Source organism: Eschrichtius robustus, chromosome 11 (assembly GCF_028021215.1).
Source record: "Eschrichtius robustus isolate mEscRob2 chromosome 11, mEscRob2.pri, whole genome shotgun sequence".
Classification (NCBI taxonomy): Eukaryota; Metazoa; Chordata; class Mammalia; order Artiodactyla; family Eschrichtiidae; genus Eschrichtius; species Eschrichtius robustus.
In genome coordinates, this window is record NC_090834.1 from 67,069,596 (window position 1) to 67,085,971 (window position 16,376).

Sequence of the window (16,376 nt, forward strand, 5' to 3'; positions counted from 1 at the left end):
AGACTCTTCGTGGCCATGCACACAGACCACAGGCAACCAGTACTGATGGGGCCTGAAGAGGGCACTATCACCCCGCACTTTCTTACTGCCTCTTTCCTAGGCTCAGGGCAAAGTTTAAAATGCACTGCTTGTATCGTAGGGAAAACTGAGAAAATATGATGAATTAATTCTGTTTTTTCTAATGTAAAGCCCTCTTGGCTTTAATGATACAAGAGGTAAAAAACATATGGCTGCAACATGTATGAGTGTGCAAACTCCTATGAGTAGGCAGACCAACTCAAATCTCAGAGTACTATTGAGGAAAATCATTTTCCCCACCAAGTTTGGAGGTATTTAATTCCTCTGCTCATATCAAAGATATCCATCCTTGCTAAATTAGGGCCTGAAGAACATGTGTGTACACTCAAAACAACAACTGCATTTTCTGATTTTCTACAATTTGCTGGTGATTCCCCATATGCTGTCTGTTTTAACATATAACCAAATCAATGTAGTAAACTGCACACTGACATCCTCTCAGTGTCCCAGGTTCACAACCTACATTTTTACTCCCAACTTCTTTCTTTCCCCATATTTATTCCAGTAGTACAATTCTGTCCATTCTATCTTCTGGCCCCTCAATCTGCCCCTACTACCAGCCCCTAAGATTAGGCTTCAATTACTATCACCTGCACTACTGCTACCTGCTCCTAACTTGCTAGCTACCTCCAGTACCTCTTGCCTCCCAAATATTCTGCCCACAGCCTCCTTCACACAACCACCACCAAACTTTGGATCCTGCCATCTCCTCTATTTGCAATACTCGTCTTTGTCCCTAACAATCCTATCATCCTCAAGACTTAAACAGATGCTGGTTCCTCCAAACAGTCTTGTTTGAGATTACCCCAGACAGAACTGACCTCTGCTTTCTCTAATCAGTGATCAAACACTGGCGTGCCTCTCGTATGGCCCTTTCATATGGCCTTTGCTCCCTTAATAAACTGGTATTCCCTGAGGACAAGGCTACCTCCTTATCATCTTTATATTTCAAAGTGTTTACTATAGTGATTTTGACCAAGAAAACGTACTCAATAAACACTGCTGAAAGAAATAATATGGAGGTGAGGTGGAAGACCCAGGGGAGACTTTTAAAATAACACCTACACCCAACACCCATTACGCCACCCTCACAAAAACACCAAGTACAACTGTATCCTATAAACCAGCAGTTAAAAATTCATAACCATATTTTGCAATATTAATTTATTCCTTTAAAAAACAGCAAGGGCAAAATATTTTCCCATTCATTGAGATGCCAGACACATATGAAAACAACATGCTTTACTGGATTTTATCTGTATAAAATGCAAACTGCAGGGTCTTCTCTCAAAGAGAAGTTGCCGAAATAGGTTTCTGAAGGTGAAGCTCCATTTTCACAAGTTCTCTGCAACTCAGTAAGGCAGGGTCTCCAACCTGAGGTTTATAACTAGAAACTTTACTGGGAACAAGTTATAGTAGAGCTGAGAAACTCAGCTTATAAGCAATAAGGACTCAGGTCAATTCAAGAATCCTCAATCCCCACACATCTGATAATAATATTCCTTGGCTCCTCTGAGAAAAAAAAGTCAAGATTACCTGTTTTAAATTAAGATAAAGAAAAAAATAGGAAAAAAGGCTCCTCCTCCCCAGGTTCACAGAGTCACAGCATTAACCCAAGTTCAGCTTTTCCTCTTTCTCACTCTAACAAAATTAACTTCTTTACCACCATACCACACACACACACACACAAAAGCCTCAAAAATTTTAAAGGGATTTTTCCCAAGTTTTAGAATCTTATCTTCTGAGGTTCCTGTCACCCCTCCCACTCTCCCAACCCCTGGGAGGAAGTGAGTATCATGCATGAGTGACTACTGAAAGGACAGTGAAAGGTTCTCTTCCAAGCACTGGTATCATTCTTGAACAGAGGTGCAAATCTGGTTCAGGGAGAGGACGCACATGGCTAGTGGCCCTGCTGCCCCTTGTGAAACACTGTACATCCTGGATTTGTCACAACCGAGGCCCGTATCAGGGATCAGGAACTAACTTATTATTAACCCTTCTTTTTGAGGAGGATATTTGAATCAGACCAGAGGCCAAGGAAATGGGAAAGAGAAGGAGGGTGTACCATGATAACAGGGTCATTCCTTGTCATTCTCAAGGTGTCTTACCTCTCTCTGGTCATTATCTAAATGCAGGTGTTCTGTGTGCTGCTTCTGCCGGTCTTTACGCCTCCACTGGGCAGGGGCATTCCTTTTTGTCCACCTGACAGAATCAAAGCAGACAATTAAGAATATTCCGCTAAGAGGGACTTCCCTGGTGGTGCAGTGGTTAAGAATCTGCCTGCCAATGCAGTGGACACGGGTTCGAGCCCTGGTCTGGGAAGATCCCACATGCCGCGGAGCAACTAAGCCTGTGCACCACAACTACTGAGCCTGCGCTCTAGAGCCCGCAAGCCACAACTACTGAGCCCACGTGCAACAACTACTGAAGCCCGTGCGCCTAGAGCCCGTGCTCCACAACAAAAGAAGCCACCACAATGAGAAGCCCGCGCACCGCAAGCAAGAGTAGCTCCCGCTCGCCACAACTAGAGAAAGCCTGCGCACAGCAATGAAGACCCAACACAGCCAAAAATAAATAAATAAAGAGAGAAGAAAGGAAGGAAGGAAGGGAGGGAGAGAGGAAAGAAGGAAAGGAAGGAAGGAAGGAAGGAAGAAAGACAGAAGGGAAGAAAGGAAGAAAGAAAGAATATTCTGCTAAGAAAGTAAGGTCAACTGACAGGAGAAAACTTAAACGTCTAGGGACCAATGCTGGCCATGGGAAACCACCAAGAAATCACCAGAGATAGCTCAGAAACCTTGAGAAGGGTAGCTTAAAGGTCAGTTACTGGGCAAGAAAGAGATAATTCCCCAGGGACAGAGACATATCTTTTTTTAAAATAAATTTATTTACTTATTTATTTTTGGCTGTATTGGGTCTTTGTTGCTGTGCATGGGCTTTCTCTAGTTGCGTTGCTGTGTGTGGGCTTCTCATTGCGGTGGCTTTTCCTGTTGTGGAGCACTGGCTCTAGGCGTGCGGGCTCAGTAGTTGTGGCGCACGGGCCTAGTTGCTCCGTGGCATGTGGGATCTCCCCAGACCAGGGCTCGAACCCATGTCCCCTGCATTGGCATGCAGATTCTTAACCACTGCGCCACCAGGGAAGTCCCAAGAGACATATCTCTCTTGAAACACCTACAAAAACTTCACTTGCAGATTCAAATCTATACTCACTCAAATCTGCCTGGGCTTTGATACACTCATCTCCAAAAGTAACGAAGAAGAGCAATCCTGCTAAGCTATCTACTTTCAGTTCAGTTATTTCAACCACCACTTACTAACGATACAGTGCTAGCTAGGTGTTGTATGGATTCAGTCATGAGATGATTTCAACCCATCTGCAGTCCGGCCTTTTACAGGCCCTGACGCATGGAGCTATCCCAATTTGCACAGTGGAGACAGGAGCTGACGACACTCTGTCACCTGTTTCCTTGTTCAAACAAGTGAACAACCTAGATAGTGTGTGTCTTCTCCATATTTACTTTACAAATGTCAAGGTCTTCTGGAGATAACAGTCTAGGTCCAGATACTGTATAACCCTCACCACTGTGGCTAGGGAGCTGGATCAGGGAATCCCTGGGGTTGACTCACTTGTTGCTGGCTGGCCCGGTGGAAAGCACATCAGACTGCAGCTTAGGGAAGAAGCCTGGTTCATACTTCCCTTGTCCAATCTTCATGTCAAGTAAATGGGGGTGAACCGCAGTATGATCGATTTTTGCCAGTCGCAGCTCAATTGCTTTCTCTGGATGAGAATGAAAAAGTCCAATATTTTAAAAAACATTCCATATTCTGGGCCATAAAACAAGTCTCAATAAATTTAAAATAATTTGAATCATACACAGTATGTCCTGTGACCAACAATAATCAATAATACCTTAAAACTAAAAAACACACTTCTAAATAACCAAGGGGTCAAAAAAGAAATCAGCATGGCTGAGGCTAAAATGGAGTGGATTGCCTTTTATTGGATGTAGATTGTGCTCTCTATTGTTAATAGAGTACTTGAAACAATTCAGGTTGGTTTTCTTGAAGTAACTTTTACTTATGATTCAGAGGACTCATGTGGATGGAAATCTCTCTGGCCCTCGAAAAACATGCCATCAGCACTCAGAGTTGGTGTTGCCCACTACATGTCCTTTCTTCTGAATAGAAAAGAGGTGTTATTTAGGGAAAATCTTTTTTTTAAGATATGTGTAGACCATTTTATTTACTACTGGATAATATTTATTCTTTGGTCCCTATAGAGACCATTTTTCTTTAATAGCATACTTTTTAGTGGTTGTTTTAAAATTATATAGAGAGCAGAAGTTCTTTATCTGATGTGATTTAGTAGGGTAGTGAATTGGATAACTGAAAAAGTCACTTAAGTTTGGGAATCTTAAAAGGACATATACCTCCGTTAAACATTTTAATTTAAACCATATGACTATATAATCACCAGTCTTTTGATGAAGTGTCTGTGCAGTTTCTTTGATTATGGATCCACTAATCAGGGGTCTGCATTGTTTCTCTTGCATAAATCTCACCCATAATTCATTCACTGAGTTTTCCAGTTTTTAAAGTGGAGCGAGAACTTTTAAAGGACCTTGCAAAAGAACCATAGTAGATGCTAGTTTTCCCAAGTTTTTTGCACTTAAGTGATATGCCTAATTCAATTGCTGTATTTTTTAGTGACTTTGCTTTACTGAGTCTTTTTAAAGCATTTAATTTTGTTTTCAGAGAAACAGTTCTTTTTTTTGCCCTCATATCTTACCATTTATTTACATAATATTCGGTTAAATTATACAAGCCAGTAATAAGTTCAACTAGTGCAGACAAGCTTGGAAACAAATGCATACATTATTTTTTTAGATTAATTTTTTAATTGAAGTATAGTTGATGTACAATAGTATATGTTACAGGTGTACAATATAGTGATTCACAATTTTTAAAGGTTATACTCCATTTATACATATTATAAAATATTGGCTATATTCCCTATGTTGTACAATGTATCCTTATAGCTTATTTTATACATAAGCTTACATCAGTTTTTGGGGTTTTTTTTGCAAAAGTAATGCAAACTCAAGGCATGCAATCAAAACAATTTTAAAGGGAATAAAATGAAATCTCCTTCCTCTCTCCGTCCTGTGGTAGCCGGAGATCAAGTTTCTTGTGCATCCGTAATCAAAATAATAGTTTCTTTAAAACAAATAAATAATGTGTGGAAAAACAGTGCAGAGAGAAATGAATGTTTCCCTTTTTTTTTTTTTTGGCTGCACGGGCTTTCTCTAGTTGTGGTGAGCAGGGGCTACTCTTCGTTGTGATGCACGGGCTTCTCATTGCGGTGGCTTCTCTTGTTGCGGAGCATGGGCTCTAGGCATGCGGGCTTCAGTAGTTGCGGCACATGGGCTCAGTAGTTGTGGCTCTCAGGCTCTCGAGTGCAGGCTCAGTAGTTGTGGCGCACAGGCTTAGCTGCTACGCGGCATGTGGGGTCTTCCCAGACCAGGGATCGAACCCATGTCCCCTGCATTGGCAGGCGGATTCTTAACCGCTGTGCCACCAGGGAAGTCCCTGTTTCCTTTCTTTTTCATCTAAAATCCTACCCTTGTGAAATAATCTCTTGATTTTTTTTCAAGCCCTCCTCTTAAATACTTTTATATAATGCACTATTTTTTTAAACTAATTAATTTATTTATTTTTGGCTGTATTGGGTCTTCGTTTCTGTGCGAGGGCTTTCTCTAGTTGCGTCAACCGGGGGCCACTCTTTTTTTTTTTTTTAAATTTTATTTATTTGTTTATTTATTTTTGGCTGTGTTGGGTCTTTGTTGTTGCATGCGAGCGTTCTCTAGTTGCGGCGAGTGGGGGCTACTCTCCATTGTGGTGCACGGGCTTCTCATTGCGGTGGCTACTCTTGTTGTGGAGCACGGGCTCTAGGCGTGCGGGCTTCAGTAGTTGTGGCACATGGGCTCAGTAGTTGTGGCTTGCAGGCTCTAGAGCGCACGCTCAGTAGTTGTGGCACACGGGCTCAGTTGCTCCACGGCATGTGGGATCTTCCCGGACCAGGGTTTGAACCCATGTCCCCTGCATTGGCACGAGGATTCTTAAGCACTGCGCCACCAAGGAAGCCCCGGGGGCCACTCTTCATCGCAGTGCGCAGGCCTCTCACTATCATGGCCTCTCTTGTTGTGGAGCACAGGCTCCAGACGCACAGGCTCCGTAGTTGTGGCTCAAGGGCTTAGTTGCTCTGGGGCATGTGGGATCTTCCCAGACCAGGGCTCGAACCCGTGTCCCCTGCATTTGCAGATTCTCAACCACTGCGCCACCAGGGAAGCCCTAATGCACTATTTTTAATGTTGTGTTGCACATGTATTAATTATAATATTCTTTAAATTATATACATTTTGATATACATATGGTATATTAAAGTAAAACGGAAAAAAAGCATTTCAGTCATATGGTAGAAATTTAAAATATTACAAAAGGATGTATGTACAGTGACGTGTTAAGACTTATCACTGTTTCCTATTTCCTTCCAGACATAGACATGCATATACAGCATGTATACCTTTTAAAAACAACACAGATGGGAGCATACTAATCATTGTTTTATACCTTCTTTCATTTAATGATTTATCTTGGAGATATCAGGACATAGATTAGGTTGTTTCCTAAGAACAAAGACGCATGAGAAACATCCTTGTTCATACAATTTTCACAGAAGTGTGAGTATGCAAGGACAGTTTCTAATTCAATTTCTGATTTGCAGGGACTTCCCTGTAGTTTGTTTTAGGAGTGAACTTATCTGTAAAGTGATCCCAAGTCTAACATCTTTCTCTGCACAGAGAGAAGTCATAAGAATGTGCTGATTATTCTCTGTTCACCACTCAGAAGTGGTTGTAATCCCAGTATGCTTTGCATTATCTCCTTTTGTTAAAAGTAATTGCTCATTACAGCATTATGGGAGTTGTGAGAAAACCCAGAGAGTTGCCTCGAGCTGAAGTGTTTCCAGTTGATTTTGATTGGCTAAAACTCTTTGGATGCAGATGACCTTCAGCTGTTTCCTATTTATTAGTTTCACCTTCTTGGAATGATGAGCACAGAGACAGGCAATGGCAAAAGGAGGTACTGATTTTATCGTTTGTACTGGTGTATAGCAGTGGATTTTGTGCTGTTGCTTACAGCTCTTGGAGGTCAGCATCCTAGTGTGGGTACCACGGGTTGATGGATCCCGGAGGCATGGTTTATTAGGCCATCCTTCAAGGTGGGTTGTTGCTTTTTTAAAATACAAAAATGTAGGGAAAAAGAAACCCACAACTCAGACCAGAGAGGCCATAAAATTCCAAGTTTCTAGTATCTGTAAAACCAAACCATATAAATGGAAAGCAGTTTAGCCTTCAAAGAGGAGATTATTTCTCATCCCCTAAAGTGTTTTGTTTCTAAGAATCGCACACTTTCAAGTGCATCACAGGGAATTCTTCAGGGATTTCAATCTGAGGCGAATAAAGTTACCCACTCTAGCAGAAATAAGTGGGCTGAGCTTCAGATACTGGATTAGACTCATCCTGAAGAGTAGAGAAAAACCAGAACTAGATGTCTGTGCTATTGAAAAACCTGCTTTTATGGAGCAGAGGAAGCCCCTTCCTTCAGACTTTAGTGTGCCCTGTTTTATGGTTAGAGAGTAGATAGATGTTCCCTGACACTGTAACTAGGTACACTATAAGGAGTAGTCCAGTGTCCAGGAAGCCTCATGAGGAAGGCATTTCAGGGACTCCTTTACTCAGAGTGTCTGTTGGCCCCCTATGAGATGTTCTTGTCTCTGAGCAGACCTGTCAGGAATGCCAGCCACGAAAAGGAGTAGCACCTGCTTTATTGACTTTCGGTAAAAGAAGCAGCTTTTTGGTTTTCACATGATTGAAAAGGCCTTGCTCCTTCCTACCTTTTTAAAAAAAACCCAGAAATGGTGTGTGTCTATATGTGTGTGTACACTGAAACGGGGGGAGAAATTATTCAGTGTAATATTTATTCAAAATATGTGTTTAAGAGCCAGTGTTGGGACACAGTAAGACTGGGCCTTCAGCTTTAAATATCTCTTGGAGGTTTTCTCTCTCACCCTTACATTCTTTTGATCATCTTAAGTTTGAATTTTAAAGTATATTCTTATCACGTCTGAGATTCTCAAGATTATTGCTCTTAGTAGATTATTTACAGGCATTCATATCTAGAAAAGAGAGGTGAAAGATACAAAAACTGAGGCCTCACCTAGAGAATCATTAGAATTCTTCTTAATAATAATTGTTAGAATAATCAAAGAGCAGGAAGATTTCAGCAGAAAGATAACAAGCCAAGTTGTACAGGTGCCCCATGGAACTAAGGTATCTCAGAAGAGGCTGAAGATAGAACTTGCAGTGGCCTAAATTTTGTTCCTCAGTTGTTGCTTACTCTCACGTTGGAGTAAATACTTTTTCTGAAAGGCTATATAGATTAACTATTTAATCCGTGAAAGAGTTTTTTTTTTTTTTTTTGTAATTTGGGAAATATTTTTGTTGTTGCTTCAATTGGGAGAGGGTCCTCACCAAATAGTCTTTAATATGGGAATGGTAGTGCTTTGTAGGGCACAGTGAAAAATGAGATCGACTTTCTTCTTGAACTCTTATCAGTCTGTTCCTGATTTTAGTGAATACGAAAAGCTTGTGCTCTTTTGTCCTTCTGCTAAATGAGTTGTATTTTTAAAAAAATCATTATTGATGACCAAATCTCTGAGCTCAGTTTTACCCACTGATTGCTGTACATCACTTATCTATTATCTATCAAATGCCTTAGCTTTCCCTGAAGAAGCGTGAGGCACTTCCTTAAGAGTGTACTCAAAATGTTTGAGATGACGAAGTTTTAGTCATCAATTTTTATTTATTTGCATTACTAGTTAAAAAAAAAAAACTATTTCCAGGTCATGCTTAGCCAGGAGCAAAGTGGTAAGCTGCTCCAAAGTTTTATTGGTGAGCACACAGGATGCTTTGCTAAAACCTAGTTGATATATATCAGCTTCTGCTCACTTCCTACTCATTCTTCTTCATTTTCTGGAAAGCTTTTTGTTACTTATTACTCCTTTATGAACCAAGCTGGGACTTGCTTAAATGGTGGGCTGAGTTTTCAGTGCATAAAACTGTTTAACTCCTGTGAAAACTCATTTGAAATCAGCCATTCCAGGAGGATATTACTCATATGATTTTAAAATTGATGTTCCTACTTTGTCTTTAAGTGTCTGAAACCATCATACCATTTGTAAATAGTAATGTGTTAAATCTCAATCTATTGTATTGGCTTTGCCGATGTATTTTTTACTCATTTTAAAAATAAAACAAGTCTAGAAATTGCATTCTGAAGAAAAGCTAAACTTTGAGCACAAGCTTCTCTTCCAAGACACGCTCTCTGACCTAGAATAAGAGTTTTGAGTAATGAAAGTCAATCTTCTGGGTCTTTCAGGTTCTTGGGGAGCTTTTTATCAAAGTGTTAAAATGACACTTTCATGCTGTTACCATTCAAGAAAGGTTGCCAGGTGGAAGGCAGACTTGGCTAGTGTGGAAAACCAGCCTCTGCATGCTTGAAGGTTCTTTGGGCTTGATCTTGAAGGCAAAGTTCACATCAGCTCCTTGTAGAATGCAGACATGTGAGTGGTAAATGAGGTCTTTTGACATTCATGCCGAACAGAGACTAGACCACTGTTCCTTTTCTTTTTGTTCCACTTCTCCATTCTCCTTCTACTGAAGAGAATCTACTTAACATTCTGGTTTAGTATTTGGAGCAAGGTGCTATTTATGATTCCTATTGTATTTCTTTTTCTTTAAGTTGTATTTCTATATTAAATTTTATTAATAGCATGGACCTGTGTGGGAGGGGGTATACTTCAGCTTGTGGTCCATTGAGGTCTCTGGGTTGTCTCTCCGATACCCACAAGGGAATCATACTCTGAGCATACCCTTGCTGAAGTTTATCCTGTTCCTTTCTAAATGTGAAATTGTGTTGAAGATTTTAACTTACTATTTGAGAAGCAAGTACCTTGTTTTTGACTGGTTTTGTTTTGGTTTTTTTTTGACCTAGATTACCAGAGACTGATGACTGTGGCGGAGACAATTACAGCTCTCCTGTTTCCTTTCCAGTGGCAGCATGTCTATGTTCCTATTCTCCCAGCTTCTCTCCTACATTTCTTAGATGCTCTTGTGCCATACCTGATGGGCTTGCATTCCAATGGCCTGGATGACCGGTCAAAACTGGAGCTGCCTCAAGAGGTAAGAAAAGGAGAGGCCACGATAGTGAGAGGCCCGCGCACCGCGATGAAGAGTGGCCCCCGCTTGCCGCAACTGGAGAGAGCCCTCGCACAGAAACGAAGACCCAACACAGCCATAAATAAATAAATAAATAAATAAAAATTTAAAAAAAAAAAAAAAAAAAGGGTAAGAAAAACGTGGAGCTTGGGTGCTGGTGCCTGTGGCCCTGATACAGGATTTGGGAGAGAAGGGCTTTGGGATGAGCCTAGGGTGGTATCACCAAGTTTATTTTCTTTTATTTTGGGGAACACAAACAACTTCCCAGTAAAAAAGTAAAAAGAATGAACAGTTAGCTCAACTTATATAATTCCAGAAACACTTGTTTCCTTTATCACCTGACATACTTTCATAATAATCTCTGTTTATACTATTGTGAACTGCCTTTTTCAAACATGATAGTTTACATATTTTTAAGAAAATCTTTTTATTATGTAAAAGTTTAAACTTACACAGAAGAGTAGCATAGTGAATCTCTGTGTTTTCAATACTTAGCTTTAACAGTTATCATACATTTAAATTGTATCTTACTTCTGTACTTTCTACCCCCTATTTTTTAAAGAAGTTCCACATAATATAATTTTATAACTGCTTTATTAGCCAGACATGTATTAATAAATCAGTGGTTTTGTTTTATAGGCCACAGTTGCTCTGTAAAAGTTGACCTGATCATAGTGATTCTTGTAGTACTGAATGTAGCTTTGAAAACTTTCCTTGCTCAAGATAAGGAAGGCCTTGAGAGAATGCTTCTCCTCCCTTGCTGTGAGGACGGCCTGCTCCTCTTTCCTATTGTTTCAAATACTAAAATAATTGATTAAAAAAAATTTTTGTTTACTTACTACTTCATTCTAAAATAGATTTAAAGCATCATGAGAAATAAGATTGTTTTGTTTTTTATTTTCCTAGAATTACCAAGAGAACTGGTCTACCTCTTTTGGTCATTTTGTGGCTTGTATGAAACTAGCTGGGGGAAGGCCTTTCCTACTCTGAATTTCGTAGTCAATAGAAAGGCCTGGGAAGAAGACTTTGGACTATGCACACACTGGTATCAACAGGACTCTGTCTCATCCTTCCACCAATGATTTTTGGGGGAAGATATTTATGTATAGCTGGGGAATATGAGTAAGAGGACCTCCAAAGAAGAGACCGTTCTCATGGAATTGGATCTAAGCAGCATTCACATTGTTGGGCATGTCTGGGCAGCCATCTTGATGAACATGCCTGATAATTAGATCATACCCGTAATATTTAAGTTATAGTCAATTGCATTGCTTTTTCTCTCTCCTTTGGTTTTATTTTTATTTATTTGGCTGCGTCCGGTCTTAGTTGCGGCACGTGGGCTCAGTAGCTGCAGCACGCGGGCTCTCTAGTTGTGGCGCATGGGCTCTGGAGCGTGTGGGCTCAGTAGTTGCAGCGCGCAGGCTTAGTTGCCCCGCAGCATGTAGGATCTTAGTTCCCCGACCAAGGATCGAACTCACGTCCCTTGCATTGGAAGGCGGATTCTTTTTTTCTTTTTTTAATTTATTTATTTTATTTATTTATTTCTGGCTGCATTGGGTCCACGTTGCTGCACGTGGGCTCCCCCCAGGTGCGGCGAGCGGGGGTCACCTCTCGCCATGGTACGCGGTCTTCCCATTGCAGTGGCTTCTCCTGTTGCGGAGCATGGGCTCTAGGTGTGCGGGCCTCAGTAGTTGTGGCACCTGGGCTCAGTAGTTGTGGCTCATGAGCTCTAGAGTACAGGCGCAGTAGTTGTGCTGCACGGGCTTAGTTGTTCCGCGACATGTGGGATCTTCCCGGACCAGGGCTCGAACCTGTGTCCCTTGCATTGGCAGGTGGATTCTTAACCACTGCGCCACCAGGGAGGCCCCGGAAGGTGGATTCTTAACCACTGGACCACCAGGGAAGTCCCTCGCCTTTGGTTTTAGAATCAGAATGTCTTCCTTATAGTTTTTTCCGTTTCTGCCCCCTTTGCTCCTTTGAATCTATAGAGCTTTGTGCTATTTGGGGTGGGACAAGATTACTTAAGGAAGAAAAGATCTAAATAATGTCAACTAAAAAAAATGCAGGAGGCTGCAAAAAGAACAGAGTTTATTTGCGGACTTAAGAATTGCAATTGGGGGGCTTCCCTGGTGGCGCAGTGGTTGAGAACCTGCCTGCCGATGCAGGGGACACGGGTTCAAGCCCTGGTCTGGGAGGATCCCACATGCCGCAGAGCAACTAGGCACGTGCGCCACAACTACTGAGCCTGTGCATCTGGAGCCCGTGCTCTGCAACAAGAGAGGCCGCGATAGTGAGAGGCCCGCGCACCGCGATGAAGAGCGGCCCCCACTTGCCACAACTAGAGAAAGCCCTCGCACAGAAACGAAGACCCAACACAGCCATAAATTAAATAAATAAATAAAATGAAAAATTAATTAATTAATTAATTAAAAAAATAAACAGGAGCTGTTGTTTAAAAAAAAAAAAAAAAGAATTGCAATTGGGGAGACACAGATTCAGTTGACCCTGAAACAGTATTCCGAGGAAGAGAAAGAGTCAGGGGCTTATAAAGACAAAAACCATGAGGTTGTTAAAAGTTGCCCTGGTGAGAGTTGTGATCAACTCTGATGCGAGTCAAAATATTTGTCCTTAAGAAATCACAGGTTATTATAGGGTAGGGGTCTTATAAGTATATAGACTGTCACTAATTGTTTTAGGGTAAGGGTCTGATTAGTATCTTGAGTTTCTGGCAGGTGTTCTGGTGTCTGTTCTTCATCAGGTCAAAAGGTCAGATTCCATCCAGGCTGAGTCATGCAAACATCGTACTTCCTTAATGGCTTCCCGGCTCCATTTTAGAGATCTCTCTTAGAAATACTGACTCCATTTTGACTTTCCTTTCACAATGATGGAGAAAACCACTGAGTTTTGGGGTACTGGGTTTTTATATGTATTTGTCTACTGATAAATATGCATAAAGACTAGATATCAAAGATTGGAGAATGGGGAGCTTTTTGTTGTTGCTTTAAATGATCGCATATTTAATACTGACACCCCTTTCTGGTAAACCTAATTATCATTTTGTAAAAGTCAAAATAAGAATAACAGTAAAAATGTTCATTGCAGCTCTATTGACGATAGTCTGGAGACGGAAGCAACCTAAGTGTCCATCGACAGATGAATGGATAAAGAAGATGTGGCACATATATACAATGGAATATTACTCAGCCATAAAAAGAAACGAAATTGAGTTATTTGTAGTGAGGTGGATGGACCTAGAGTCTGTCATTCAGAGTGAAGTAAGTCAGAAAGAGAAAAACAAATACCGTATGCTAACACATATATATGGAATCTAAAAAACAAACAAAAAAAATGTCATGAAGAACCTAGGGTCAAGATGGGAATAAAGACACAGACCTACTAGAGAATGGACTTGAGGACATGAGGAGGGTGAAGGGTAAGCTGGGATGAAGTGAGAGAGTGACATGGACATATATACACTACCAAATGTAAAATAGATAGCTAGTGGGAAGCAGCCGCATAGCACAGGGAGATCAGCTCGGTGCTTTGTGATCCCCTAGAGGGGTGGGATAGGGAAGGTGGGAGGGAGGGAGACACAAGAGGGAAGAGATATGGGGATATATGTATATGTATAACTGATTCACTTTGTTATAAATCAGAAACTAACACACCATTGTAAAGCAATTATACTCCAATAAAGATAGTTAAAAAAAAAAAGATTATTTTGATAATAATGGTACAGAATTAAATATATGTCAGAGAACATTAAAGGAATTCCAGAATTTCTACGGAAAAACAAAAAAGGAAATAATTTTGAGCTGAATAAAAATGAAAACACAAAATATCAAAATTTGTGGAATGTCATTAAAATATTACTTGAAAGATTTACAGCCTATCTTAGGCCATGAATATTACAAACAACTCAATGCCAACAAATTGACCACAGATGAAAGACACAAACTGTCAAAGCTCACTCAAGAAAACAGATAACCTGAATAGCTCTATATCTAATTTAATTGAATCTGTAGTCTAAAACCTTCCTACAAAGAAAACTCCAGGCCCAGATGGCTCCACTGATGAATTCTGCTAAACATTTAAAGAAGAAATAGTATCACTTACACACGCTCTTCCAGAAAACTGAAGAGAGTATTTCCCAACTTATTCTATGAGGCCAGCATTACCCTGATACCAAATCAGACCAAGACATTACATGAAAACTATGAACCAAATCCCTCATGAACACAGATGCAAAAATTCTAAACAAATTTTTAGTAAAGCGAATCCAATAATAAACAAAAGGATAATACATCATGACCAAAGAGAGTTTATCTCAGGACTGCAAGACTGGTTTCCACATTCAAAGATCAATGAATATAATTCACCATTTTCACGAACTAAAGCTAAAAACCACATAATTACCTCAATAGATGCAAAACAGCATTTGGCAAAATACAACCACCACTTCTGATAAAAACTCTCAGCAAGCTACTAACAGGAACCAACATTCTCAACTAGATACAAAAGTATCCATGAAAAACCATAGTGATGGGCTTCCGTGGTGGCGCAGTGGTTAAAAATCTGTCTGCCAATGCAGGGGACACTGGTTCGAGCCCTGGTCCAGGAAGATCCCACATGCTGTGGAGCAACTAAGCCTTTGCACCACAACTACTGAGCCTGCGCTCTAGAGCCCACGAGCCACAACTACTGAAGCCCACACGCCTAGAGCCCGTGCTCCACAACAAGAGAAGCCACCGCAATGAGAAGCCCGCGCACCGTAAGGAAGAGTAGCCCCCACTCGCCGCAACTAGAGAAAGCCCGTGCGCAGCAACAAAGACTCAAGTCAGCCAAAAATTAATTAATTAATTAATTAATTAAAAGAAAAAACCACAGTGATAACACCATACTTAATGGTGAATGCTTTCCCCTTAAGATCAGAAATAAGACAAACATGCCATATTCTATTTGACATTGCACTAGAGGTTCAGTGCAATAAGGCAATAAGGCAAGAAAAAGAAAAGACATCAAGACTGGAAAGGAAAAAGTAAAACTATTATTATTTGCAGGCAATAAGACTGTCTACATAAAAAATTTGAAGGAATATATACAAAAAGCTACTAGTTTAGGAGGGTTGTAGGACACAGATCAATATACAAAACTCTATTATATTTCTATATATTAGCAATGAACAATCAGAAATTGAAATCTTAAAATACCATTTACAATAGCACTAAACATATGAAATACTTAGGAATAAATCTGACAAAAGATATGCAAAACCTGTTCACTGAAAACTATATAACACTGCTGAGAGAAATTAAAGACCTGAATAAATGGAGAGATATGCCATGTTCATGTATCAGAAGACTCAATAATTTTAAAATGTCAGTTCTCCCTAAATTGGTCTATAGATTCAAGGCAATCCAAATGAAAATTTCAGAAGGTTATTTGTAGATTGGCAAGCTGATTCTAAATATATATGAAATAAAAAGGACCTACAATAGCCAAAACAACTTTGAAAATAAGAACAAAGTTGAAAGACTAACACTACCTCACTTCAAGATTTAATATAAAGCTACAGTAATCAAGACAGTGTGGTATTGGTGTAAATGTAGACTAACACATCAATGAAACAGAACAAAGAATCCAGAAAAAGACTCACACATATACAGATCACTAATATTTTGACAAAGGTGAAAAGACAATTTATCAGAGAGAGGATAATCTTTTCAACATACGATTCTGGAACAACTGGATATCCATCTGGAAAAAATAAACCTGGACCCTTAGGTTACACCATTTACCAAAATCAACTTGAAATGGATCACAGACTTAAATGTAGACTTAAATGTTAAGCCTAAGACTAAAAACTTCTAGAAGGATATGTATAGAAAAAAAAAACTATGTTACCTTGGTTAGGCAAAATGTTCTTAGATACAACACTAAAAGCATAATCCATTAAAAAAAACT

The 16,376-nt window shown here is 40.1% G+C and overlaps 1 protein-coding gene across 3 annotated transcripts in view; it reads right to left on the reverse strand.

Annotated features, from left to right (window-relative positions):
* DENND5A (DENN domain containing 5A) overlaps positions 1-16,376 on the reverse strand; it is a 119,916-nt gene that overhangs the window by 24,300 nt on the left and 79,240 nt on the right. For all 3 annotated transcript variants that reach the window (XM_068554635.1, XM_068554636.1, XM_068554634.1), the window contains exons 9-10: positions 3,703-3,853; positions 2,187-2,280 (exon numbers count right to left, since the gene is read on the reverse strand). In XM_068554635.1, the coding sequence (XP_068410736.1) occupies positions 2,187-2,280; positions 3,703-3,853 (245 nt within the window). The remainder of the gene's footprint in view (positions 1-2,186; positions 2,281-3,702; positions 3,854-16,376) is intronic.